Here is a 27,477-nt window from a genome sequence, read left to right as displayed (position 1 = left end):
TTAATGAAGTCCATGATCATAACACCAGAGGCAGCTCCACTGATCATGTTCAACCCAGATTTGGCTCAACTAAGGGTATGAACTCGTTCTCATGCTATTCAGCAAAAATGTGGAATGCCCTACCAAAAGGAGTAAAGGAGTGTAAAACCCGACTCACTTTCAAAACTGCCCTAAAGATACACCTTCAGGAGGCTGCAATTCGAAAATGGCCCCTGTCTAAGTCTTAACCTACCCCCCCCTACCCCCCCCCCCTCCTTCATTTTCCTCTTTTGTATATATTTATATATATTTTTTTTCTCTCGTCATACCAGTAACCTGAAAGCTGATTGTATGACATTCTGTATAGTAGTGTGTATATCTGCCTGCCTCTTATATTTCATCATGATTTGTGTGCATGGGGTTCTCATCTTAAACAAGCGTTATGCTTAATGAGGGTTTCCAGTTTAGTAGACCTTGTATTGTGAATTTGTACTTCCATGTACTGTTATGTACTGTCATGTACTATTCTCATGTCTTTCTAAATAAACTACATCAATCAATCAATCAATCAAACGCAGGCAGACGTCCGTCATGTGAACCCAATCATGGCTACATAATGTTTGGCTTCGTGGTAGAGATGTAGGGGGCAGAGGAGATACTAGGGGGGCAATAGCAGGGATGACATAGGCCAAATTATTGTGGAACATCTTGCTAGCGTACTACATTTATGGTGTGAAATGGCACGAGGGACCCCCCAAAAAGCTGCCCCCCCCCCAAAAATCGAATGAATGAATAATGTTCTCCATTTCTTACAGCAGGTGGCGTCAGACACTAAGTTATCCCACAACTCTCAAAGTACACAAACATGAATTAAAAATATATAATTTGCCACTTAGTGGAAAGATATTATGTTTGTCATATATATTCCTTTTGGATAAACAGTAATTTTCCATCTATCAATTTTCTTTGAAATTAATAATAAAAAAAAACGTTAGGCTAAAACAGTATTTATTAAATGTGAGTTTCATTTTGAAATCGCAAACCGGAAGTTAACTGTGTACGCTTATCCAACTTGACACCCGGGCCCCAGAATCATGAAGCTACCGTCGCCTGGTGGTCAAATCTGGGATTGCATTACTTCCGCATTTAAAACGCCACTGCGCATGCTTCTACCGTTTGAAACACTAGTGCGCCTGCTCGGTGCTCAAGACTCACGCATGTGGGCACCAAAGTGTGGCGCTCAAATCAAGAAAAATCAAGGTATATGAGAAAACTGCGGAAGTAGAGCGTTCTTCCGGGTGCTTCAAACGCTGGTGAGCAACTTTCATTGAAATGAATAGCTGGGGGCGGGGTAGTCTGTCCTCTAGATATTATAACTCTATGCTTGACACACGAGCTTCGGTCGTTGGTTCAACACAGAACAGACCAGAGTGCCACAACAGCAGCAGCACCAGCAGTTTTCCGACTTCTTGGGTGACGTGCGGAGAAAATAACAACAAAAAACTGATAGGGGGGTACAAACATCACAGGCAGAGGAGGTCAACACCCGGGACCTTTCATCCTTTGGAAAGGTGAGCGACCTTGAATTAAGACCGGATTCACAGGTATCGTTTTACAACGATAAAGGTGTCATTCCACCGGGACCGTTGAGAGGACGTCGGTTCAAGCGTCGCATAGCCCACGATGTCCACAACATCATCCTGGTCACAACCAGCCCCCGGCTGTCGTCATGGCCACACATGGTCGCATCTTCTTGACACTGCTGCTGCTGCTGCTGCTGGCGCGTCAAAGACGGTTATGACACGAGAATCAATCAGTCATAATAATAATAGGCAGCATTGTTATCGATTTGTCAGCGTAATAATCCATCCAAACAGGCGACGCTTGCGACAAGGCAGCATTGTTCCAGCCAGCCTACACACATTAAACTTTAGAAGTACAACTAGATTCTTTGACTTGACTGTATCACATTAACCCAAATCATGTTGAACCCATAACCTATTCACATGTAAGCAAATTACATGATGTCAGGGTCTAACAAAGGCATGGGGTTTGTTAAAATAGACAAAGGCTGAAGCATTGATGCCCATAAACTAAAATAAACGAAAATGTTCGTTTTAAATGCAATGTTTTTTTTTTGCCTTTTACAATTAGGGGTTTCTCTAATTGTGAACTGCAGTACTGTTACCACAGTACAGTAGGTTAGCCTTTTTGTTGTCTTTTCTGTCTGAAAGAATGTACACGGTCACAGCAAACTCTTTCAGAATGTTCCAGAAAATTATCTTAACTACTACCAATTATCTCTGGAACATTCTGTAACAGACTAGTAGCTATAATCTGTATGCCCCGCAGGCGCCATGCCTTATATTATCACCCCACCTGCAGGGGGTACTTTCCATTATCAACTATTACAGTTGAACTAATTGCTTCATGACACACAGGTCTCTTGGTTTGTACAGTAAACTATGGTATAAGTCTAGTGTTGTTTACTTTGAGGGCTGGCCTTGTGTTTTGGTTACCAGGGTAGACAGAGACAACATTTTTCTGCTTTCTTAATGGAAATGTGGCATAGTATTGCAGTTTAAATTCTGGCTTTGTTAACAGAATAGGCTATAAGACCTCTGTTACCAAAAAGATAACAAAGGAACAGCTTAGATAAGCAAGACGGACATATTTACAAGACCTATGTCGTTATGTTTTCCAATGAGGGCAGTAAACATTTTGGTTTCGTTTGGTAGGAACAAGATAACATTCCATCTTATGTCGATTACAAACGTCACAGACTAGTAGGACATAGTAACTTATTGTCTAGTGACTGCCATGAAATTATGAATGGTATCTATGTGGTGCTGGACTAGAAAGAACACAGATTGTACTGTAATGATAAACCAATTAAACCCCAGCATCCGTATTGTGGGGAAAGCTTTCACAGAAAATAGCAGATCAACAAGCTCATGTGAGCTTGTCGATCGGCTATTTTCAGAGAAAGCTTTTTATTCAGAGAAAACTGAGGGACTCCGCTCAACCATATGGGGTTTAAGTGGTTAAAGATGGAATCAAAGACAGAAAACACAATAACCCCCCCTGCAAAAAAATGGAAGAGGGGGGGAAAAGAGTGAGAGGAACCCCCCCCCCCTCGTTGGTAAATAGAGCAATAAATGTGCCATCAGAATGGCATAGCTTACATTCTGTACTCCACAAGCCAGTGGGTCAGGTGTCTGGTGGCGTTCGTGCAGGGCTGCTGTCACTGTGTGTATGCAAGGTGACACAGTTCACACATTGATCAGATGTTTTTGTTTGGTTGTTTTTGTTTTTATTTATTAGTTGACAAACATTCCTGCTGTTCAGTGAATTTCTATGGTTTACGAGCTGTCTTTACAGGTCCCAGCCAGGGAAGCAGCCTAAAATAAGGTATCACATACCGTAATCTGACCCCCATGGACCACCCATTAGACCTTGGCCTATTAAAGCATGTTTTGATAGTTTTCAAGGTCAAGTGCATGCTTAATATTAGTTTGTGTTCTGCGATTAGACATTCGCGTGTTTTAATTGAGTCAGCTTTTATTTTCGGTGTCAGGTGTTGAAAATAGGCTATGTACCTGGAGGCAGTTGGGGGACATGCTTTGGTCGATGCCAGCTTGTGGAGGGGTTGGCATGTCCTTGGGCACTGGCAGACTCACTCTGTCAAGTAGATCAGAAGTAAGTAAGTAGATCGGAGAGGCTTATTGTCGGTATCAGTTAGAGCGCGGGAGTTTATCCCAGTTTCGCAGTGCGCTAGACCCCTGGGAGATGGATTGCTGAGGTGGAGCGCAACACCTACCATCAGCTCCCAGTACTTACCGCACGACTTGCCACACCCAAGCCGTGCTACTCGTATGCTACGAGTTGGCAGTGCCCGCGATCGAAACCATGACCTTGTGGTCAAGAGACCAGTGCTCTGCCGACTGAGCTACCCGGTCAGGCCACCTCCTTAAACACAGGGATGGTGAAATATTTATAGTTATCCTTAGTCTTTAGTTAATTTCTAAATAATAATCATCTTATGTTATAATTATACTATAATGTTTTATTTTGGTGATCTTGGACAGTGCAACAAATTCCAAGGCCAGAATACAGAGAAACTAGGAAATGATGTGGATCTCGGTATCCCACATAGAAACTACATGGCTCCAATGTGGATCTCGGACTTCACGTGACCATCCTGTGACATCAGTCATCCATTAGAAGTCTATAACATATCTATGACATATGACTCCAAATTCAGAATGATCACAGCCCCATTGACTTCCATAATAACTTAAGTTAGATACTTCAAAAAGTATTGGAGGTAGCCTACTTCTGGCGGTGACGCATTTGCCGTTCAGAGTGGCAATTAGTGTTACTTACATAATGGTCTTTTTCACAGCATGATCAAGTAACAGAAGGCATGCCCCATATTACTTACACAGTCTGATGCACTGAGGTCAAACTGTGGCTCTCTCCCTCTGCCTGTCTCTGTCTGGTGCGTGTGTGCACAGCTGCACACGTGCGTGCATCATAGATGCGTGCCTGCGTAGGGTATGTTGTCACATTACGCGGGCTTTAACTGAAGGCAGAACACATGATGTTGTAACTTGTAGTCTCATGCACTTGAGCTTGGCTGAAACTGTTAGTTGTTCAATTGTGTCAGTGTAGGTTCCTGGAGAGGGCAGTGCTTCTGGAAACAAGGTAAGCTGTGTGGTCAGGCTCTTGCTGTCATCATTCTGTACACCACTTGTCACCCCTCAATGCAGCACACTGATGAACGCCATACACTGACAATACTGTCAGTGAGAATGTCATCATCTCTTCCTTTGCAACCAGCTAGTTAACTCATCTAGATAATTATCTCATCATGGTTAATTCATGTATTCCCATGGGCTGTTTGGCTACAGTGAAAGCCTTGTGACTTGCTACACAAGAATGCTTATACTGAAGTACGGTATGACATCTGAGATTGCCACTGAGGAAGAAGACTTGTTGAATTGTTGCCAATTGCTTCTTAACCATAGTTTAATCTCATGATTATAATTAAGCACAATAAGTTATCCTTGTTCTATTTAGTTTAAGCCCTGGCCCCTGCTGTCGTCAACGATTTCAACAGCTAGTGGTGTCAGCTGCCATATTGCTTATTTATTTGTATTACACCAATATTTTTCATCATGTCAGAGTCAGACTGTAACGGTTTAGCTTTGTTTGGGGTTTGGGGTGCCAGTTAGGTCAAGCCTAACACGAATTTAGTCCAGCTTGGACAAAAAACGCCTTTAAAAAAAACCAACCTTACACAGGATTTAAATGCACACTTGAACCAAATGAACCTTAAAACCTATAACCAGGGATGGATTAGACACAAAAGAACACCTTTAACTCAATAAACAATAGAATGAAACACACAATAGAATGAAACACACAGACACAAAATAACTCAGTTTTGACTTTGTATTATAAACTCCAGCCCACACCCGAAATCCAGTCCACAGTTTGCCTAATACCACACAGGGTTAGTGTCAGTTCAATATAGACAGTCAATATTCCCCATCCACTGTTCCTTCAAAACAGGTAATGTACAAATGTATGGAAACCTTGGTTAACCAAAACAAAATAAAATAACAAAAGAAAATGCCCCACGGCCTTTACCGTGGTGAACAAACGAAAATAGGGCAACCAGTGTACCGTGTGTGTGTGTGTGGGAGAGGGGCAGATCCAGGAATCCACTCCGTTTTTTCCGGTCAGCCCAGCTGGCTGCTCCGCTGCTGGTAAACAAACAAACTGCACGGCACGGCACGGCACGGAAACTCCCAAGGGTTAACAGCTTGGGGTTTGCGTCCTCCACAAGGATCCGGACGTTTTGTAGTTTGCACAACGGACAACGCGGACTTTTTAACGCGGTCGCGGGTGGTTTCCAGGGACGTCTGCTCTGCTTCACTATCACACAGTGACTGACACGGCGGACGCCATCTTGGCTAGTCCATTCATAAAACGTGAGTAACGTGGGGTGTGTGACGGAAACTGCACGTTACCGTCTGTACATGGCTCGTGGGCGTGGATAACCGTAGTGGTGTGTGCATGGGGGTGTGTGTGCGATAGCTGATCGCTACATTCCCTCCCCCGTGTGAAAGACCGAGCAAGAGGAGGCGTCAATCTTTAGACAAACCCGGGAAAGTCTTCATCTTCACTTTCCGCCTCAAAGATGTCCAGTACCTTGCGCCTTTGTATGTCCTCCAGTTCCTTAGCGGTCGGGTTGGAGCTGGGGAATCCTAAGAAGTCCTCATTTTCACTTTCCGCCTCAAATATTTCCAGCACCTTGCGCCTTTGCATGTCCTCCAGTTCCTTAGCTGTCGGGTTGGAGCTGGGGAATCCTAAGAAGTCCTCATCCTCACTTTCCGCCTCAAATATTTCCAGCACCTTGCGCCTTTGTATGTCCTCCAGTTCCTTAGCTGTCGGGTAACAGGGCTTTAGGTGAGATACATGAACAACGCGCATGTCCTCCCCCGTGTCCTCCTTCACCACCTGATAATTCAGGGGTCCCGTTTGTTTAAGGATCCGATAAGGGCCTTGCCACTTGGGCGCAAGTTTGGCTGTGAATTTCTTTTCAGCTTTGGAAATTGGATGAGTCCAGTACCATACTCGATCGTCCTCTTGCAACTGCAGATCCCTCCGCTTCTTATCATAGTTGCGCTTTTGCCGTAACTGTGCCTTGTAGGTGTTCTGGCTCACCATTTCTCGCAACTCGCTCAGCTGTGCTGTTTTACTGTAGCTAGGGGCAGTGGGTCTGATGTCCTGAGGCTGCAGGCCTCGATCTAGAGGCCCTCGCAGGGGACGATTCAAGTTGATCTCAGCCGGAGTAAATCCTGTGGATTCCTGCACGGCGGTGTTCAAGGCAAAGCGGAATTCAGGCAGGTACTTATCCCACTGAGTGTGTTGATTGCCCACATATGAAGCAACCATGGTTTTGAGGGTCCTGTTTACCCGCTCCGTCAAGTTTGTCTGTGGATGGTACGCGGTGGTGAACCTTTGGGTCACGTTCCAGATTTTACAAGTTTCATCCAGGACCTCTGAAACAAACAGGGATCCTCGATCAGAGAGTAGGTAGTCAGGTACACCCCAGCGAGTTAAGATGTCCTTGATCAGGACCTGGCTGATGGACTCCGCTGTGGCGCGACGTAGGGGAAAAAGCTCCACCCACTTGGAGTAGTAGTCAACAAATACTAACAAGTACACATTCTGCCGACTGCTTCTGGGGAAGGGCCCCATGAGGTCCACCCCAAGCATCTCCCATGGGCGGGTGACGACAGTCTGTTGTAGTTTTCCAGCCGGTTTCCTCCCCTCAGGCTTGTATTTCTGGCATATCTCGCATTCTCTGAGATAAGCTTTAACATCAAGACTGAGCTTTGGCCAGTACACTACAGAATGTAGCCGTCGGTAAGTCTTAAACCTACCCAAGTGGCCCGACAATGGGTCATCATGGAAGAACCGCAACAACTGGCGGCGAAGAGAGAATGGTATGTAGACTTGATACAGAGTACGGTGCGGTAACTGGACCACTCTGTAGACCTTATCTTCAAGGATGGTCAGTTTGGTGGTAGGATTGATCGTTTTTTCTCCGTCCTCTGTAATGGAGTCATATAGGCCCCGCACCTCTGCATCCTCCTGCTGTACTTTCCACAAAGTCTCATCAGTGAAAGGTAATTCAGACTTGGGGGAATCCTGGACAGACAAGATGGTGGCACACGTCAGGGAAGTGACTCCTCCATCCACAGGAGCTCGAGAGAGGGCATCCGGGACAGAATTGTACTTCCCTTTTCGATACTCCACTGCGAACATGAACTCCTGCAGCCTTAGGGCCCACCGGATGAGTCTGGAACTGGGCTTACTGGTCTGGAAGACCCAGACTAGGGAGGCGTGGTCGGTTACCACAGTGAAGTATCTCCCCTCAAGATAATAGCGCCATTTTTCCAAAGCCCAGACCACAGCAAGGCATTCTTGCTCGGTAGTAGAGTAATTACGCTCTGCTGCATTCAGCGACCTGCTGGCGAACGCCAACACTTCCTCTCTGCCAAGCCCGGTTTGCTGTACAAGAATTGCACCAAGACCCACCTCACTTGCGTCCGTGTACACCACAAAAGGATAGTCGAAATTGGGGTGGCCCAGAATCGGAGGTGTGACAAGCAGTCCTTTGAGCTCATCAAATGCCGATTGACACTCTGGGGTCCATTTAAACTTGGCTCCTTTTCGTTTTAGTGCGTTAAGAGGCTCAGCGATCTGAGAGAAGTTGGGTACATATCGGTGATACCATCCCGACATTCCTAGAAATCGCTGAACGGATTTCAAGTTGGTGGGTACTGGATAACTTTGTACGGCCACGGTTTTGTCAGGGTCAGCTCAGCACAAAGAGTGAAAACTGTAAACAAAGTCTCGTGCATTTTCCTTGTCCCCTTGGACACGATTACGCACTCTGTCCGCCAGTTCCTCTGAATAATCCTCTGATAGGAAAGCTGTTATGAACCCGGTCTCAAACTCCTCCCATGTATTGACATTCAGTCTGGCCACATCCCACCAGTCACGGGCTGTGCCGTGCAATACATTTCTTAGGGTGGCCAGTAGTTCCTCATTCGTCAGGGGATTTAGGGTCATGAAGTCTAGGCATTTCTCCACAAACAAGAGAGGATCGGGGTTATCCTCTCTCTTGCCAAAGGTGGGAAAATCAAACTTAATGGGCTGTCTCCGTCGTTCACCCGATAAAGATGAGCTCTGGGGGAGAGTGGTTTGAGATGGAGGGTTTGTATGAGATGGAAGGACAGTATGAGAGAGAGGAACCGGGGCAAAGACCTTATGGACAGCACCCGGGTGCATGGTAGACTGGAATGGTGGTTGAGGGGCTGGCCCAGGTGGTCCAGCTGCGGCCTGCGTAGGAGGAGTCACAAGAGAGCTCAAGTGAAAAGAAGGCTCGATGGAAGTGGCTACACTGGTAGCAAGCGAGTCCAGCTGCTTTGTAGTTTGGAAAACCTCAGTTTGGAGGCGGCTCACAGATATGGCAAGGGGAGAAACGGCAGAATGCATATCCTTGAGCAGGTCTGTGTGGTGTTGTTGTAAACGCCATGTCAAGGTACCCGTGAGCTGAGCTTTCACGTAGTCCAGTTGTTTTCCCAGAGTGTTGATTGCTTCCTTTGTCCGAGTTTCCTGCAGGTGTGTTAATTTTTCCACCACATATTCAGAATGTTGCACTTGCTGCCTACTGATTGTTTCCAGTTTATGTAGAAGAAGAGTTCGCAGCTCTTGTTGAGCTCTTCCGAGTTCCAAAATTTCCTCCTGCATAGACAGCGGATCCACATTGCTTTGAGGCCTGGTGGAATTCAAGTCCGGTTCCTCCTCAAGTTCCATGTCTATGAGAGAATGAACCGTTGTCCCTGTAGTCCTTCCCAAAATCCTTGTTGGGCTACTTTCACCAGGCATGAATAAGTCCACTAGGTCATTCACAACCTGCCCACCTGAGAGTAAGCACTCCCCCTCAGTCGCTGCCAAACCAGGTACTATGCCTGACCAGGTGGCCTCTGCCTCAGTCGCTGCCAAACCAGGTACTATGCCTGACCAGGTGGCCTCTGCCTCAGTCGCTGCCAAACCAGGTACTATGCCTGACCAGGTGGCCTCTGCCTCACCAGGTGGTTCAGTGACAGCCTGTGCCACTACCACAGGAGGTACCACTGTCACCTCCAGTATTTCCGCCATTAGTGAGAGGGGGAAAATATATATATATATTTCAAACACTGAACAAGTTGATTCAAAACTTATTCAAATTAATTAGCTGTTCCATTGAGTCCCATCTGGGGTGCCATTTTTTATGTAACGGTTTAGCTTTGTTTGGGGTTTGGGGTGCCAGTTAGGTCAAGCCTAACACGAATTTAGTCCAGCTTGGACAAAAAACGCCTTGCACACCCATCCCTACCTACCTTCAGCTGCTCCCACTTATTCCTCGGGAATCCCGCAGCAGTTGGTGTTGCCTTTATCGATAGGTTCATGGACAGGAAAAGCGATTCTAGATACCGGCGCTTCTTACACTCTGTTGAACGAACAGTTGTGGAAGGAAGTTAAGACCCCACAGAATCACCTGAAACCATGGAGAGGAGGACCACTGTATCTGGCGGACGGGGCAGCTAAGCAACCTTTGGGATGGAGTGAGGTGTATGTTCGCCTGTCTGGCCAAACTTACATGATACCTTGCGTTATCTTATCTGTTGAGACCCTGGCCTTCCCTATTGTTCTGGGACTGGATTTCATGTTTTGCAGTGGAATCCAGATAAATGTGGCCCACAAGCAGTATTGGTTCCAGTCAAACCCGAGCAAGAAGTTCAGTTTCCTGCAGCCAGGGGTTAAACTGCCAGAGAATCATTCTACACTTGCTTTCTTCTCTGCAGTTGCGCCCTCATCCCTGTCTCCTTTGACTACATCTGAGGATCTCTTAATAGTCCATTCATAAAACGTGAGTAACGTGGGGTGTGTGACGGAAACTGCACGTTACCGTCTGTACATGGCTCGTGGGCGTGGATAACCGTAGTGGTGTGTGCATGGGGGTGTGTGTGCGATAGCTGATCGCTACAAGACTTATGCCATGACATGAAACAAGAGGGGTTCACATGACATTAGCCATTTGTACGTTTTCCTGGGTTAGATCTGTGGTCTCAGCCTGGTCGGTCCTCTCACTGGGTTTGAAATGAATGACAAACATTGGCATATTTGCACCGAGTAAAACTGGCCATCCTGTTGTTTTGGATCTACTTGCTGATTCTACACAGCTATACGCATGGATGGACACGTGCATACACACAACATACACATGGTGTGCACAAAACCACCAGCAAACACAGGCATTAGGCGAGTGGTGGTGGGTGAGAAGGTCAGTAATATTAGTTGAGCATGATGGGGATGAAGTGAACCAATATGATGAGTCAAGGGCTTTGTGAAGGTTGTGGAGAACCACGGGAAATAATCTGGAGTTTAGTGGAGAGAGAGAGAGAGAGAGAGGGGTAGACGTAGGAGAGACGAAAAGGGAGATTAAAGGTGCAGGGAAGGAGGAGAATAAGGAAAGTGAGAAGAGGGAGGACAGAGGGAGGGAAATTATATGTCAGTGGGAGAGTTTGACCCTGGCCCCTGACCGAGATGCCAAGCAGGGCTGCCAGGGTTTTAGTGCCGACTGCCGAGCAGGAGACGTTGGCTGGCGCTACCTTGACACACACACACACACACACACACACACACACACACACGCACACGCACACGCACACGCAAACGCACACGCACACGCACACGCACACACACACACACCCTCATAACATAAACACACAGTAGTTAGAAAGGGCACAGGTTATAAATAGCAAACAAACAGGACACAACTGGACTCCCAGTGGAACTACTGCTAACCGGTTTGTTTATCCTAGTGAAATTGTTTGTATTCTGTAATTAACGGTCTCTTGTTTTGTGCGATTGTTGTAATTGTTTTAGCCTGCTAACTACCCACTATTGTCTGTCTCAGTGTGACAAATGGCGTAGCTGTGGAGCAGTGTTGCCAGATATTGTGAGAGAAACAAGCAACCAGGTCTATGAAAACCCAAAGAAGCGACTAGGCCACGTAAGCACTTTAAACCTATATACATTGGCTATTTGAAAATGGCCGATCTACAAGCTCACAACGTGTCGCATTGTGACATGTTGTGAGCTTGTAGATCTGCTATTTTCAAATCAAATCTTGAAAAATGTAGAAAAATCTTTATGAACAACACAAATCTTGTATGGGGTCCCTGCTGCAAAACATTTTCCATGGCAAAATAAATACATATTAATTTGTTGTTTAAAGAACATTAGGAAACAAGCCCAAATAAGCTAACCTGACGCTTCCAGATCCAAGAAGCTTACGTCACACATTTGTTTCTCAGCTTATTTGAGAACGTAGTTACTCAATACCGCCCCCATCTGGCAGAGTCAGGTTACAAATAAGCAACTTTACAGAAAAACAAGCCCAAAGTTGCTTATAATAAGCAGACCTGGCAACACTGCTGTACAGTTGCAGTGGTGTTTGGTAAAGTTAAAGTGTAGAGTAGAATCATCAGCTTCTACTTAGTTTGACTAACTTTGGAGTGTTAGCTGGCGTTAGAAGTGCCAAGTTGTGTATGACAGTGGAGTTCTTGTTCTTTTTTAAGTTGTTTCTAAAGTCATAACAAGGCCACAGTAAACGGATACTGTTCCTAGATGTACAGTATCTGTGTAAACAGGTTTCTCTTTTCACCCTACACTATGTCTCTCTCTCTCTCTCTCTCTCTCTCTCTCTCTCTCTCTCTCTCTCTCATTCTATTTCTTTATCTGTTTATCTCACTAACACATAAGTAAAATCAAGATTATTGACATTTTGATTATTGACATGAAAATTATTAACGCACTAACCTTTCAAAAAGTGGTTGTTGAAAACTGCACAGGTAATACAGCTGACAGAGGGAAAGTGAAAGCAGCTGGTTGCTTAACACTTCTACTAGTCTGTAGTTGCAGGAATTCCTGAGTAAATCCATTCTTTATTTATGTTTCTATTGAGCCAATGACAGTGATTTCAAGTGGTGAATCTTATGCCAGTTAACTGGAAAATAATGACACACAGCCAACAAGCATAAGCAGCAAGCATTATCTATTTGTTCATTGTACGTTCCAAACCAAGTCTGGCATACAGAATGGGTTGTTTAATTTTTTTGTTTTGTTTAATGTAACATCTTTCTCATTTTGTGTTTTTGGGTGCCACCTGAATAGCTTGGCATTGGCCATCCAGCTCATGTGGATTCACAAATGTTCCACACAGGACATTGTGAACCACCTGGAGTATCATGATCTAGTGCCAGCTTACAAAGTGTCAAATATAGCAACAGCAAAGTTGGGTTTTTAACACAAATAATGTATTATGGAGATAGTATACCGTTATCTAGATATCTACTTATGAAGGACCTTTAGATTTGGTTTCACTGTGCAACTAGATAGCCTGGCATTTCCACCATCCGTGCAGTGGTCTGCTTTTTGAAGCATTTGGCTGAGTGGAATGTGTGTAGAAGGACAACAAAAGACATGCATTTGCAAAGGGTGGTAGGTCACAATAGCTATATTATTGATGCTGCTGAGTAGCTCTATTGGAACACACATTTGTTGAGTTTCTGGCTCTTTCCTGTCATCTCGCCCTATCAGGTGAAGGGGAAGAACCCTCGTTCACCAATGTACATCTCGCTCACCGTTTGACGACATTTTAAATCCAGTTGTCAAGAGCTTTGCAATTTTGGCAGATTGCCTGACTAGAGAGATCCTAATCAGCTAATTACTCTCCTTGATGTATACAAAAAAGGCGAAATGGTGAGTGAAAGTGGAAAGTTCCTTCACGTCTGTTCTTTTCACCACTCTCTACCCGTTTAGCAGAGTTGAAGTTGAGTTCTGCTCTTATTCACTCCTGTACTTTTCTCTTATGTGTAACAGAACAGTTGTAGAATATATAAGATAGAGGGGTGCATACATTAAAGAGCTCAACCTACAGCACAAAACACACTCCTATAGAGTGCAAACAATCCAAGTGATGGATTGTGTGGTAATGCCACATTCCTTTTTTGGGAGTGGTGCAAGGCAAGCCTGGCTTTTTTTCATTCAGCACTTATGATCGGATAATTCGTTGTAGTACAACATCACAGGAATCCTCTTGTTAAAATGAAGCTGCTTCAGAGGGCCTGTCAATGCCGGTGAAATTCAAATCTAAATCTTCAAGTCTACATGAATAAAAAGCGAGCGAGGCTATGGATTTGGGACTGTGAGATTGCTTTCAGGGAAGTGAGTGATAATCTAAGATGTCTGTGTTAATGCTTTTCCATCAGACATGTTCTGTCATGTTTTCAAGAAAGCCCAGATTCATAACTGAAACGTCACCAGGTCATGTCTTAAAAACACAACAGCCTGCTGCACAGACTCCATGCTGTAGACTTTAAACGCCAAAGATAAATCACATTTTCACCCTCATGGCCTCAGGGCGAGCTCTGACTCCCCCAATCACTGTTATGTAATTTCACTGGGCTAATGTTAGATTAGCTGACCCCCCCCCCTCCTCTATAAAGGGCTCTGTATTCAGTGCAGTGGATTAGATTGTTATGTATTGCTGCGTTGCCCCCTCCCCTTTCTAAATAACCCCCTCCGGCCCGTAGGGGAGGCGTATCCGTCTTTACCACTCGCGCATGGCTGGCCTCAGCCCCACAGCCACAGTTTGTTGTTGGAGCTTCATCTCTCTGATGCCTAGTATGCCTCACTAACAGGACTTAACCACTGTCTGTCCACAGAGGACCTCTTCACAGGAACGTAACCACCAACGCACCCAGCACACACAGAGCCATGGGGGAGTACTACCACATTTTAGGGGTCCAGAAAGCCGCGTCGCAAGATGACATAAAAAAAGCGTAAGTATTTTTGCCCTGCTTTTTCTATTTGGAAACGTGTCGTGGACCAGTCGGAAGGATGCAATAGGTTAATTATAGCCTCCTCTAGCTGTGTAAACGGAACAGAGAGACCACAAGCTGGCATGCTGCAATGCAGAAAGTTTCCACTCTTCTTCCTGTAACCTTGCTTGCTGTCGCATACCATTGCCATACGACAAAGTGCTGTGTCACTCACTAATTATAACACAATTTCAATTAATAGTCACTTGTTTCAAGTCAGTTATAGTGTAGTCGGTTATGTTTTTTTTGTCAGTTGTTTTCTTTTTTTAATCTGATGTTTTCAGCAAACAGCGCTGTTGTGCGACAAATTATGAATTATGCTTTGTTAACCTCATGTACCCGTGGAACAGGCCTGCTTCAGTCACCAGCAACTGCTTCTCGACATGTGTTGTTCCTGCACGTGAGGAGCGTCATGTGGCCTCTGTTTTGTTTTCAGAGGTTGTCTGTTTAAATATTGAGGAGAGAAGAAACGCAGCCCTGTTTCAAATGACATTAGTGTTGTTCTTATAGGCTGGACCACAGGTTGAGTAATGTAAAGTATGCCGGGTTGAGGGCCCACAGTGACACCACCTGTAATGCTCTCTTTTTCACTTCAGGTTCCATAAGCTGTGTTTGGTCCATTGATAACTTAATGAATGATGTTTATGTAACAGCATGAAAGTTGAAATGATAAAGTGGACGTTCTCCCATATCCAACGGGCCATGTGCATAATGATCACTGGCACCTTGTCCGATGTTAACAGTAGCACCTGTTCCACTCTGCCACACATCCTTTAAAGATGCCACCTTTATGCGCCCGATCCAGTCATAGCATTCATTAAGAGTATCTGGCTGGCTATGCCAAGTCTATTCTGACCGGTGTTCATAAATATTGAATCTATTTAGATCATGACTCAGACTATTTCCAAGGAAACTGATAGTTGGCTAAAGTAGACGAGGTGTGAAGGACACAGTGAGACCGAATTAGTCATACAGCTGATAGTTTTATCTCAAAAACAGCGTCTTCTCTGCTAGCTTTCCAGACTGGTGAACGTGGACTAATTCATATTCAACATTGGCAGCACGCCTAAGATGTTATCGCTTTGTAAAGAATTATTTTCTGGCTTCAAAAAGTCTCTTCTTTTACTGATATTATCCACCACTCTGTCTGGATACTATTGACCCCAGTCTGGTCTTTCCACCATTTGACCGTTGATTAAGGGCCTCTCTAGACTGGCCAATCATGTCATAGGTTCCAACAAAAGGGATCTGACCACAAAGACCGTTCATTCCCAGCACAGATTGTGCCGTGGCCTTTTTGAGTGACCCTTAGTCCCGTCCAGTATCATGAGGGAATCCACTGCCATGGCTGCTGCTGCCCTTGTGCTTTAGCAGCAAAGTGCTGATCATGCAGCACACACTGCAGTGCTGGACCACAGTCCACCTCACACGTCAATGGAGTATAGGTCTGTCTTTGTTATTTCTGCTCGGGAGGGGAGAAGGAGTGTGTGTGTGTGTGTGTGTGTGTGTGTGTGTGTGTGTGTGTGTGTGTGTGTGTGTGTGTGTGTGTGTGTGTGTGTGTGTGTGTGTGTGTGTGTGTGTGTGTGTGTGTGTGTGTGTGTGTGTGTGTGTGTGTGTGTGTGTGTGTGTGTGTAAGACCCCTACATGTGCCGAAATGTCTTCCTCTGGGATGTTCTGCATCTGCTATAATGTAAAAGCCTGCCTTTACACACAATAGTATTTGCCTTAAACGTAAAAATGAAAAAAATCATCAGACCATTTGAGCTGCTTGTTTGTTTGTTTTCCTTAAATATCACAACGGGTTCTTAGATACTTATAATTGTTAAATTATGTGAATTGTTTGATTTGAGAAGCGCCCACAGTTAAAAGTAGGTTCCCTTTGAGAAAGGCCGCTGTGGTTAAATCAGGTGACTTGTTCCATTTGAGAAGCACCACAGATTGAAACGGTTTTCATGACATGCTCTATTTTCCAAGGTCAGTGTGCCGTGACATGAAGATAGTTGCTTCACTTCCCCCTTCTTCATAAATTTCCAATATCAACGTCAGCATGTTTCAGCTAAAAACTGATGTTGTGCTTTTCACAAGTGGAGCATTTTCTACCCTATCTCTGTTTGCTGCTCTGTGCTACAGTAACGGTGTGTGTGTGTGTGTGTGTGTGTGTGTGTGTGTGTGTGTGTGTGTGTGTGTGTGTGTGTGTGTGTGTGTGTGTGTGTGTGTGTGTGTGTGTGTGTGTGTGTGTGTGTGTGTGTGTGTGTGTGTGTGTGTGTGTGTGTGTGTGTGTGTGTGTGTGTGTGTTATGGGCATCACAGATACAGAAAACTAGCTTTGAAGTGGCATCCAGACAAGAACCCAGACAATAAGGAGGAAGCCGAAGGGAAGTTCAAAGAACTGTCAGAAGCATATGAGGTGCTGTCAGATGGTAAGTGTGTGTCTGCGCTGTGCATTCACGTGGGCATGCTTGTGGGATATTATGCATTGTGGATTAAGCAGCTGTTTGAATGTATTAACATGTGTGTAGTGTCCCTTTTTAAAACAGGAAAAAACATTACATACAAAAATAAGATAAATACGATTATTTGTCACAGTTTACAAAGAAGGTTGTCCAGTACAGCAAATGTGCTTGGTTCAGTGGTGGATTATAGTAATGACGGTTACCAAAGGTTCACAGCACTCCGGTCCTTGTGAGGTGCCAGCCAACAGATTAAACACTAAATAATAAAAGAGTATATATCCGCACACTCGTAGATGCCGATGCACCCTGAAGAAGGCAGCTCAGTCTGTCCGAAACGTTGGTAATCTTTCTGTCTCTGTGTCCACAAAAAAACTTGCATCGGCACTTCGGCAGCTACGAATGTGCGGATTATAGTAACAAAGCACAGTTACTTGAGTACTGTACATAAGTAGTAAGTACATATGTAGACAAATATTGTACTTTTGACTTTTGACACCACATTTCTAGGAAGGGAAAGGTACATTATGGATTAACCACTTAAGCTCTCTTTCAAATATAGTGAAAATAGCAGATCTACAAGCTCACAATGGGTCGCGATGCAACGCGTTGTGAGCTTGTAGATCTGAGCCGTCTGAGCTTGTTAGTTGCAGACACGCACATGTACCACCCCTCGCCCAGTGACAGCAACAGGACACAGGGCATTAAATGCCAGTCTTCAAAGCAAGCAAAACAACGTGGCGAATGTTTGTTCTCGGGGGTTGTGTGGGAGCTTGAATGTCGGCCTTCTGCTACAGGTCGTCATTTATTTGATCTGTCTTAGTTAAAGATTGTGTGGTGATATGTTTTGGTTAAAACAAAACGTTATTTGTTAAAACGTTAAAGCTCTAAAGTCTGATGGTCATCATGGCTATACATACAGTGTTAGTTCAAAAACAGGGGTTTCCCTGTCTCTCCAGCTCTTTAATAAACGGAAAATACGTATTTTCTGTTTATTAAAAAAAAAACATCTCTCATATTTAAAAAACAAGCCAAAACTGTGCTTCACATGCCTTAAACAATACACTGTCTCTGTTCTAAAAAGAGACCTTGAAACATGAAAGAGCGGTGTTTGAAAAGGATGGGGTTGGCACAAAATGATTACACAAGCATTTCTGCATGTTCCTGTAACATTTGACACACGCCTTTCTATCAGTAGTTAGTTAGTTAGTAGTTAGTTTTCTCATGGTATCCCGACCTGAAAATGCATTTTCTGTTTACTAAAGAGCCGATGAGACAGGCAGACCCTTGTTACTGAACAAACACTCTATAACAATGATTGCTATCAGAATAGAGATACTGTATTTGACACTCATTTTAACAAAAGAATATCACTTACTGCACCTTTATCGATTTGGCCTGTGATGAAATGTGACTCGGCTCAGACACTGTGTCCTTTGGCGTGTTTCAGCAGGTTTCTCACACCATGAACACCTTTAATCTGTGATTCAGTTATTGCTGGAGCAAACTGTATCCCGCAAACTACTGTATGTTGTTCTTCAAATGTATAGAGAGAAGGCTATTGATCATGGCATTAAGAGGTACATTTGTCATTGACACAGAGAGCACAGAGCTGGCAAACTGACAGGTGAAACATTTGATTTAGTTCACACATGCATTATCAGTGTTTAAGTAGTACAAGTCCAGTGCACCCCATAGTAGTGGTTGAAGTGGTAGCCGTTTAGAAATGAATTAACTTCCATCAGAGAGCACTGCATTAGAGAGAGTGTTGCAACACATTAGATGTGTCTGTGGGGTCAGGTTGCATCCTGGGCCCCCTGACACCTGGCCCTCCCCAGGTCCCCTAAAAGTATCAGTTAAACTGACAACACATCTAAAATAATGGGTTAACTGTTAAGGTCCTTATACACCGGCGAATATGCGAATATACGCAAAATTCGGACTCGTTCCGAATAATTAAAAGACGCTTTTTCGCTTCGCGAAACTGATGTGGACGCTTGCATTGACTTTATAAGGTTTTTAAAAAAAACGTATTTATTCGCATGAAGAATTCGCCCCGGTGTGTAAGGACCTGTACTGTTACACATTTCCATGAAAGCTGATTATTATTATTATTTTTTGCTTTTTTTTTTTTGCTTTTTTATTCGCGCTAATTTAGTCATTATTAAGCCACTTGATTCCTCCCCGCACACATATCTGGGTTGTCACTGCTGTTGTATCCTACTGACTCACCTACCAGTGAGGAGCCCCCAAGGGGGGGGGACGTAGACGTAGATCCTTCATCCTACTCCTCCCACCCAACACTCCCTGCTGACAGGTGCCGCCCCCAGTCCGTAGGATTACGTGCGTTGGCAATTATCCCCCCTCCCCCGCCCGGCTTCCCTCCCCCGAACACGGGCCAATCGTGCTCCGTGTAGAAGACGCTCGACATGCACCACGGGGGATTTGAAAAGTTGATTTATTTATGAGTGCTCGGTGATACAGCGTATGAGCATTTTCAATATTTGTTTATTGCATTTTTTTAATGCAACAATTGCAACACTTTGGAATTGCCCCCTTGAAGTAGCTGAATCATTATGCTAAAATTATACTACTCGACCATTACTAAGGGCTTAGCAGGTTTAACAACAAAGTAGCCTTCTGGGTTATGGGATCTAAATGGCTGCTATGTCCCTCCTGGCTATGGGGTCGCGTTCACTTTTATTTAGAAACGCGCAACCTCCCTTCAGGTCACTTGTAAACACAGCTCTCTGCAAGGTGTATTTACTGGTGACTAAGCTGCAAAATGCTACACGGTGCACCTTTAAAAAAATGCTGTGATATTTTTCTGGTTAACCCTTTAAGACCGGGAGAAGCATCTGTGTAATTTTTTTATTTGAGCTAAAAAGCATTATTTTACACTTTGGCTATTCAAAAATAGCAGATTGAGAAATCGTGAACATTTGTGCAAATCTTTGAATATATATATTTCTCAAGCGAACATTTGTAACTTAAATCTTTGCTTCTCGGGGGTCCCTGGAACAAAATATTTTGAGATGGGGGTCCGTGGCCAAATACATATACATTTTTAGGTCCTTGACATGAAAGCGTTTGAAAACCACTGACATTGTAATATTTTTTTTTTTTCAAAAAACAGTTAGGATTTAGAAGACATTTTGTAGAATCGGCCTCAGGTCTTCTTAATGAGTTAAAACGAAAAAAGTTTCTTAAGATGTTAAAGCTCAAAAATATTTGTTAAAATGTTAAAGCTCTTTAGTAAACAGAAAATAATTGTTTAGGTGGGTTGCCAATTTCATCCAATCAGGAGAGCCGCACCCATTTATCAACTTCAATTTTATAGTGTTCCACTTCCAATTTTGTCTGCATGTTTTTTTCGTTTTTGTTTCATCCCTTCCAATTACACTTGTTTATTCTGTGTCCTGTATGAGTTCTCTCTCCTGATTTAAATCAAATTGGTATCCTGAAATGTATTCTTTGTTTACTAAAGAGCTGGAGAAACAGGGAGACCTGCTAACTGAACTAACACTCTTAACTATGATTACTATATATTTAAAAAATAGTCCAAAATCTGCAGCATTGTGGACACAGTGAACTGGATGAAGGGCATGCATGAAAAAGAAAAAGCCCTACACTGATGCCAAGTATCTAAGCCTGGTATCTCTGGTGTGCTCCAGGGACCCCGTCTAGGTCTCTGCCCCCGTTAAGCCTGATTTATACTTAGTTGCACGCTGGTGTTGCACGCCGTGAATAGCAGATACAAGCTCACAACGCGTCACATTCGTTGAGAGCTTGTAGATCTGCTATTTACTGAGCACGACACCCGGCACACAACTAGTGTAACTGAGGCTTTACAGATCAGAGAGATGTCTGTTTTAGCTTTTGTTTTCTTTTGTGAGCCGTGTGTTATAGATCTGTCTTCAGTGGTGTAAAGTAGCTAAGTACATTTACTCAAGTACTGTACTTAAGTACAATTTTGAGGTATTTTTTTACTTTACTGGAGTATTTCCTATTTTCAGTATTCTTACTTCTACTCCACTACATCTACATCTCAAAAAATATAATATTTTTTACTCCACTACAATTATTTGAAAACTTGAGTTACTAGTTACTTTGTAGATTTTGATTATAGTTACTAGTAACTAAAGTTTTAAAATAATTGTAGAGTAAAAAGTACAATATTTGTCACTGAGATGTAGTGGAGTAGACTGAAAATTGGAAATACTCCAGTAAAGTAAAAATACATCAACATTTGACTTAAGTACAGTACTTGAGTAAATGTACTTAGTTACTTTACACCACGCCCACCCAGCGCTTGGGGCCAGACCGGTCTGCAGAAGACACATGATGATGTGAATTCACACGACCGGGAGGGCTTACCAGGCTAGTTATGTAATACTTTTGACTGGACTCCACTGTAGGATTTGTCAAAATGAAAATTCAATCTAGGGCAAATTCGTTTTTTTTGTAAGCAATTTAGTTTGACAGTTTATGTGGAGGCCCTTTGTGATCCTCACAACACCACACAATTGCTGTTGCCTATTGTCCCTATTTTGGAGAGTCTTGACCTAGACCACCGAGATTATGTTTTGACTGATATTTCGTCAAAAAGTGCAAGCTTTTCTAATCAATTTGAAAAACTCTGATTTGATTAAAGTTCAAATTTGAGAAGATTTAACTTATAATCAAACAAATAAACACAAATATTTTTTTCATAGATTTAAATTAAGTATTAAACTTCAATAACATTTAAGTTTAATTACACAATGAACAAGCAAACAAGTAAATATGAAATACACACATAAACTGAACTTAATCCATAATGTTTTTTGACAAAACTACAAGCTCAACGCGCCGTGTTGCGACGCGTTAGCTTGTAGATCGGCTATTATTTACCTATGATTGAACGTTGGTGTAAAATCGGGACACCTTGGCTGCATAATTGCCAATCAAAAAAGTCAAATAATGGCCGATATATATCGGTCAGGCCGATGTATCGGTCGGGCTGTACTCTCTGGTTATCTGCTCCATCTCTTGTCCTCTTAATCCTACCTTAAGCACTGCTCTCTCTCTCTTCTCCACAGAAAACAAGAGGAACGCTTATGACCGATATGGTAAAGAAGGCCTCTCAGGCGGAGGAGGAGGAGGAGGAGGAGGAGGTAAAAGAATAACTTACATAATAACCAGGGATAATGGTGTACAGGCAAGATCCCAGTGGTCACTGAACACACATACCGTACAAAGCCCTAAATCTTACTGCCATAACTCGCACCTAGCTGGGACTGTAATAGTATATGAAGAAGAAGGGAATGTCCGCACACAAAATACTGCTCTCCCGTCTCTACCCCGGATTTGAACTGGGTTTCCTGCATAATTGCTGACATTTCTACCATTGAGCTAATAGAGCCTGCCTACTTGCTCAGGGGATAAATTGAATCTTGACTTCAGGTCAATATTTGTGTCAGATCCTGTGTCTGTAGGTGAGAGATGACCTTTGACACGATCTAAATGTCTCAATAGAAGAGCAGGGAGACAAAATACAACCAATTGTATAAGTTATATTGTATTGACACATTCTACCGTACAGATTGGACAAAATGTTAATGTATACATGGAAAGAATGTTACATAGTGCTGCTTTAACCAACAATTAGAATCAGAACAACGTTTCGCCCATTTAGGGCTTTATCAGGTACGTGGGCGAAACCTTTTTCTGATTCTAATTGTTGGTTAAATAAAAAGAAGGGAGGGCAGTATATCGTTTCAGACACATTCCCTTCTTCTTCACTTGGTTGTTTTTTGGGTTCAGCATCTTAACGACTACTCCGCCATTTTCATTTGGTTCTCGTTGATACACAAACACATCATTTGTCATCTTTTTATTTCCCCCAGACGGAACAGTCTTGTATGTTGATGACTGTGAGTTTGCTTTTCTTCATCTTCTCCTCAACAGGAGGCCATTACCACAACGGCGACCACTTCAACAGCTTTACATTCCGTAATCCAGAGGACGTTTTTAGGGAATTCTTCGGTGGCAGAGATCCGTTTGCAGATTTCTTTGGTAAGCTCACCCCTGCCCCCCTCCGCCAACGGCAGCAGGCAGCGCCCCGCAGAGCCCCGTAAAGACATTCTCTCCATCCTTGCATATCGGCCCTGCCGGGGGGGGGAACCTTGTATGTCCAAAACCTTTACTTTTCAGGAAATGGGGAAAAAAATAACCTTTTCTATAAGTTCAATATTTTGTTAAACTCACACACCAATCTACAAGCCATGTGATGCGTTGTGATATTGTAGATTGTCTATTTTAGCTATTTTTGTGTGACACTGTTGTACTACAAAGCAGGGAAATAATAATTTACGAAAAAACATAAAAAGAAATATGAAATATGGAGATACAAGGTTTCTGCCCAACAGCGACAATATAGCAAGAGAAAGGGGGACATGGTGGAGAATTATAGTCCAAGGAGAGCACATCCACTGCTAGTATTAACAATTCATCACCGTTATCTTCAGCTCGTTGCATATTTGATGCTGCATCGCAGCATTTTTGTTTTCTGGTCAAGAAGAATATGGACGTTTGCCCTATGCAGTAAATAAGAGTGAGACAGAGAGACAGAAACACAGAGAGAGAGACAGTCAGACAGAAAGTACATATCAAAAATGGGAATTGAAAAAATCCCAAAAAGGTAGCACATTCCAAATTTCAAATCAATGGAGGACAAAGTGCTTGTAAGGCACACACCAATAAACGAACGCTAGACAGAAAGTACTACAGACAGACGGAGAGAGAGAGAGAGAGAGACAGAAAGCACATTGTACTGTAGACTCCCCTGCTGTTTTCTCAATCAAATCTTCATGCCGACAGTGCTATTTCCTAATTATTTTTCCTATTAGATAGTGCATGATTGAGCACCCTGAAGAGCCACTCTCCCTCTGTTAGCCCCTGTGGAGAGAGGTCTAAACCCAGAAAGCCTTTTAGAAAGCCTTGCGCTAATCCTCACACTCCACCACATGGTGCATCAACAGTACGCCGCACGACGTCCTCTCTCCCACTGTCTGAACTGTGACCAGCTCTGCTGGACGGCCCACCTCAACTCGATTGTTTATTGCTGAACCATCATGGTGGATTCAGGACTTGATCTGGAATTAGTAAGAGTGCGTTTTGTTTATTGTGACACTTTGTTTGGATTTGTATCAAGAGTGAGACCATTGAAGGTCACTAGTGGGAACAAAACACATCTGTCTGATGAAACCTAATCATCATGTAGTCACCTAGGGAGGTGACTACAAGATAGAGCTATTGTATTTCTGGTTGCTGTATTAAAAACTGTTGACCAGTGTCCGGTCATATAGATGTAAAGAGACCATTGTCTTGTTGCATGGCAGGCACCTAATGGTAGTTATGTAGCAACATAACTACTGTATTATTGCACTGCACAGGAGTCACAGCTACCTTACCATATTCACATGACATTATATTTCATGTGTCAGCTACTTAGCTGATGCCTTTGGATCCAGGGTGAATTATGATGAGCTCACTTGTAGAAACCAGTTTCACTTCCCACGTTCAGCACTATTCTAAGAAACTGACATGGAGCTCAAGGTCAGAATCAGATCCAAGGTGCCCTGACATTAATTGTCATGAGATCGTTTGAGACGGCAGAGATAGAAAATAAAAACAGAAGTAATAACAAAGGACATGTCTGTCCTTCCACTTCGAGGCAAGAGCGACATTAACGCAAGGATGATAGGAAGTTGGTGTCACACACCATCATGCAGCAAAGTATTAACTTTAGTCTTAGTGTTTCAGAGAATGCCTCGTCTTCTCTCTGTCATCAGCACTTCTATCAGGTCTAGTATTGTACTAGGTAGGTCTGTCACAGTTATTACATAATCGCATCACGTTGAAAACTTTTCATATATTTTCAAACATTTTCAAAAATAGTGGGAATAGCAGATCTACAAGTTCTGAGCTTGTAGATCAGCTATTTCCACTTCTCAAGTATAATGTTATTAAATTATGTAAGTTTACGAAGCCTAGAAGCCCAAACAGAAATTACTTTTTTATTCATCATGTTCCACGACAGAAACGCAATTCAATTATTTTAATAATTATTCGCAATTATTTGAGAGACAATTAAAGGTGACAGACAGCCCTATAGCACGAGGAGCTGATTTGTCTGGCCCGGTGGTGTGGAAAAGGCTGTGCTGGGTTCAGTGTATTGCTGATTGGAAGGCATGTGTAGTTCACCCTGTTGCAGCTCTAAATATGGAGTCCAGACACAGACAGGGGACGGATGTGAGCGTCTACATCACTCAACTGGAATGCTTTCAAAAATAGCTTCCGTATTAAAACAAGAGCAGTTGTAATAACGCCAAGCGTGTGTGTCCCCGCATGTGTTGGAGCACATGTAAAACGTGGTGTCGCGCGGGGCGGGGGTGCGTGTGCGTGTGCGTGTGCGTGTGTGTGTGCGTGTGCGTGTGCGTGTGCGTGTGTGTGTGTGTGTGTGTGTGTGTTAGACAGAGAAGCTTGTTGGAAAAATCGGGAGACGAGAATATCGTTGATTAAGCATGGTACTTGAAAAGTGGATCTCCTATTAACCCCTGCGGATCCGGTCAGTGATAACCTTAGCTGGTCAGCAGACTGGTTATATTGGCCGGTTGAAAAATTAGTCCCCATGTTTCTGACATGTAATACCATATGCATTTGATTACCTAGGAAACGTAGCACATACAAAACGAGCGGCGGGCCACAGCTGTTGCTGTTTATTCGCGAAGTATTCACAACAGTAACGGAGATTCAGAGTCAGAGCGTAAGGTTGCCAGGAAGAGAGGCTATATACTATGGAGGATTAACCCATTCAGTACGGGAACGCATCTGTGTCAATTTAGATTTATTTGGCTATTCAAAAATAGCAGATATACAAGCTTATAGATCTGCCATTTTTGGGGGGGAAAAGTGAACATTTTTAACTCAAATCTTTGCTTCTGGGGATTCTACAAATGTCTTCTAAAAACAGTTTAAAAAATGTAATAAATTATATTGCTATATCAGTGGTTCTCAAACTTTTTTCATGTCGAGGAACCCCCAAAATTAAATGTATTTGTCCGCGGACCCCCAGAAGAAAAATATTTTGTTCCAGGGACTCCCAGAAGCAAAGATTTGAGTTAAAAATGGAAGATTTGCACACATTTTCATGATTTTTCTTTTCAAAAATAGCAGATCTACAAGCTCATAGCGCGGCACTCTGTGCCGCGCTATGAGCTTGTATATCTGCTGTTTTTAAATAGCCAAAGAAATCCAAAATGACACAGATTGCGTTCCCTGATTTGAATGGGTTAAAGAGCAGGGTCTCTTTTTTTTAAAAGGGCCATCATCAGCCCAACCAAATTCCCCTAATAGAGAAAGTGAATTTGGCTTATTTCATTATACTGCATCATCAAATTACATTCTTGCTTCTACTGTCCTCAACATGTTATCCAGCTGTTGGAGCGAGTTGAAGAGGAATGCCCCCCAACATATATCAGTTGGGGAAGCGTTAACAACCGGAACACTCGAGCCTCTGTTCTAGCCCTTTACTGACCATGTAATGGGCTTCTTCTAGTGCCGTGGTTCTCAAGCACCCCAGGGTCTTTCTCTTTGTAGGCTGCACTAGCGCTCCTGATTTCGTGTATAGAGGGGCGGGTGTATAGAGGCGCGGAGAGATTGCGCCTGATACCATTGGTTCACCGATCTGTCCGTCAACCCCCGCCCCGTTAACACAACATTACGAGCGACGCCCACTGCACTCTGGTTGGTTGGGGAAATGAAACACTTCCCATACCGGGTACACCGACGCGCTCCTCCAGGCTTTTATTTTTTAGCAAAACTAAACAATAAAAGCCTGGAGATCGAGGCTATTCTCCTTGAGACCCCATGGGGCCTTTGAGGAGATTCCAGGGGGTCCCCAGCAAAATTTGTTAATACGCAATCAATTTAACCAATTTAACCCTATTTTTTGCTATTTTCAAAGAAATCTTGAAAAAAATTCTAAAACATTTTTCTGAGACATAAATATTGTATGGGGGTCCCCGGCACAAACCCCCGGCGGTCAATTGCACATGAATTTGGGGGTCCTTGACATGAATAAGTTTGAGAACCACTGTTCTAGTGAACTGCAGTGGGAGCCAGCTGGCTCTGTGGATCTGTCGCTCACCCACTGCCCAAATCAGCTGAAAGACTGCAGCTGAGACAAATACAGAATTGCTCTACTGTGTGTGTGTGTGCTGTGTACACAGATCCGATTTCCCTCGAAGGAAAGAACACATGGTCTGTTTCGCTGTTCTCTCTCTTCTTGCTTTCTGAATGTCCCCCGGGGAAACTCATCTCTGATAAAAAAAAAAGAAGACAGACAAAAAAGGCATTCACTCTCACAAAGGAACAGCACACACTGAAAAGGAGTAGAGGCAAGATTTTGTTCTGATGTGTGTTGGTATTATTGACATGGTCCTGAGAGTGTAGCTGTGAGCTAGAATGACTTCACTTCAGTCAATGAACGCT

At 43.5% G+C, this 27,477-nt stretch overlaps 1 protein-coding gene across 2 annotated transcripts in view; it reads left to right on the top strand.

Moving 5' to 3' along the window:
* The first annotated feature begins 1,345 nt into the window (after positions 1–1,345).
* dnajb6b (DnaJ heat shock protein family (Hsp40) member B6b) overlaps positions 1,346–27,477 on the top strand; it is a 38,762-nt gene continuing 12,630 nt past the window's right edge. Inside the window, exons 1-5 of one of the 2 annotated variants that reach the window (XM_080417972.1) lie at positions 1,346–1,550; positions 14,337–14,453; positions 16,802–16,911; positions 22,023–22,097; positions 22,894–22,998. In XM_080417972.1, the coding sequence (XP_080274098.1) occupies positions 1,360–1,550; positions 14,337–14,453; positions 16,802–16,911; positions 22,023–22,097; positions 22,894–22,998 (598 nt within the window). In that variant the 5' untranslated portion in view covers positions 1,346–1,359. Of the gene's footprint in view, positions 1,551–14,336; positions 14,454–16,801; positions 16,912–22,022; positions 22,098–22,890; positions 22,999–27,477 lie in introns of both variants that reach the window. The other variant, XM_080417971.1, reaches the window with a different exon arrangement.

Source organism: Gymnoscopelus braueri, assembly GCF_963280865.1.
Source record: "Gymnoscopelus braueri genome assembly, chromosome: 21".
Taxonomy (NCBI): Eukaryota; Metazoa; Chordata; class Actinopteri; order Myctophiformes; family Myctophidae; genus Gymnoscopelus; species Gymnoscopelus braueri.
Note: the sequence above shows the minus strand (reverse complement) of the source record. Positions and strands in the feature narration are given on the sequence as shown.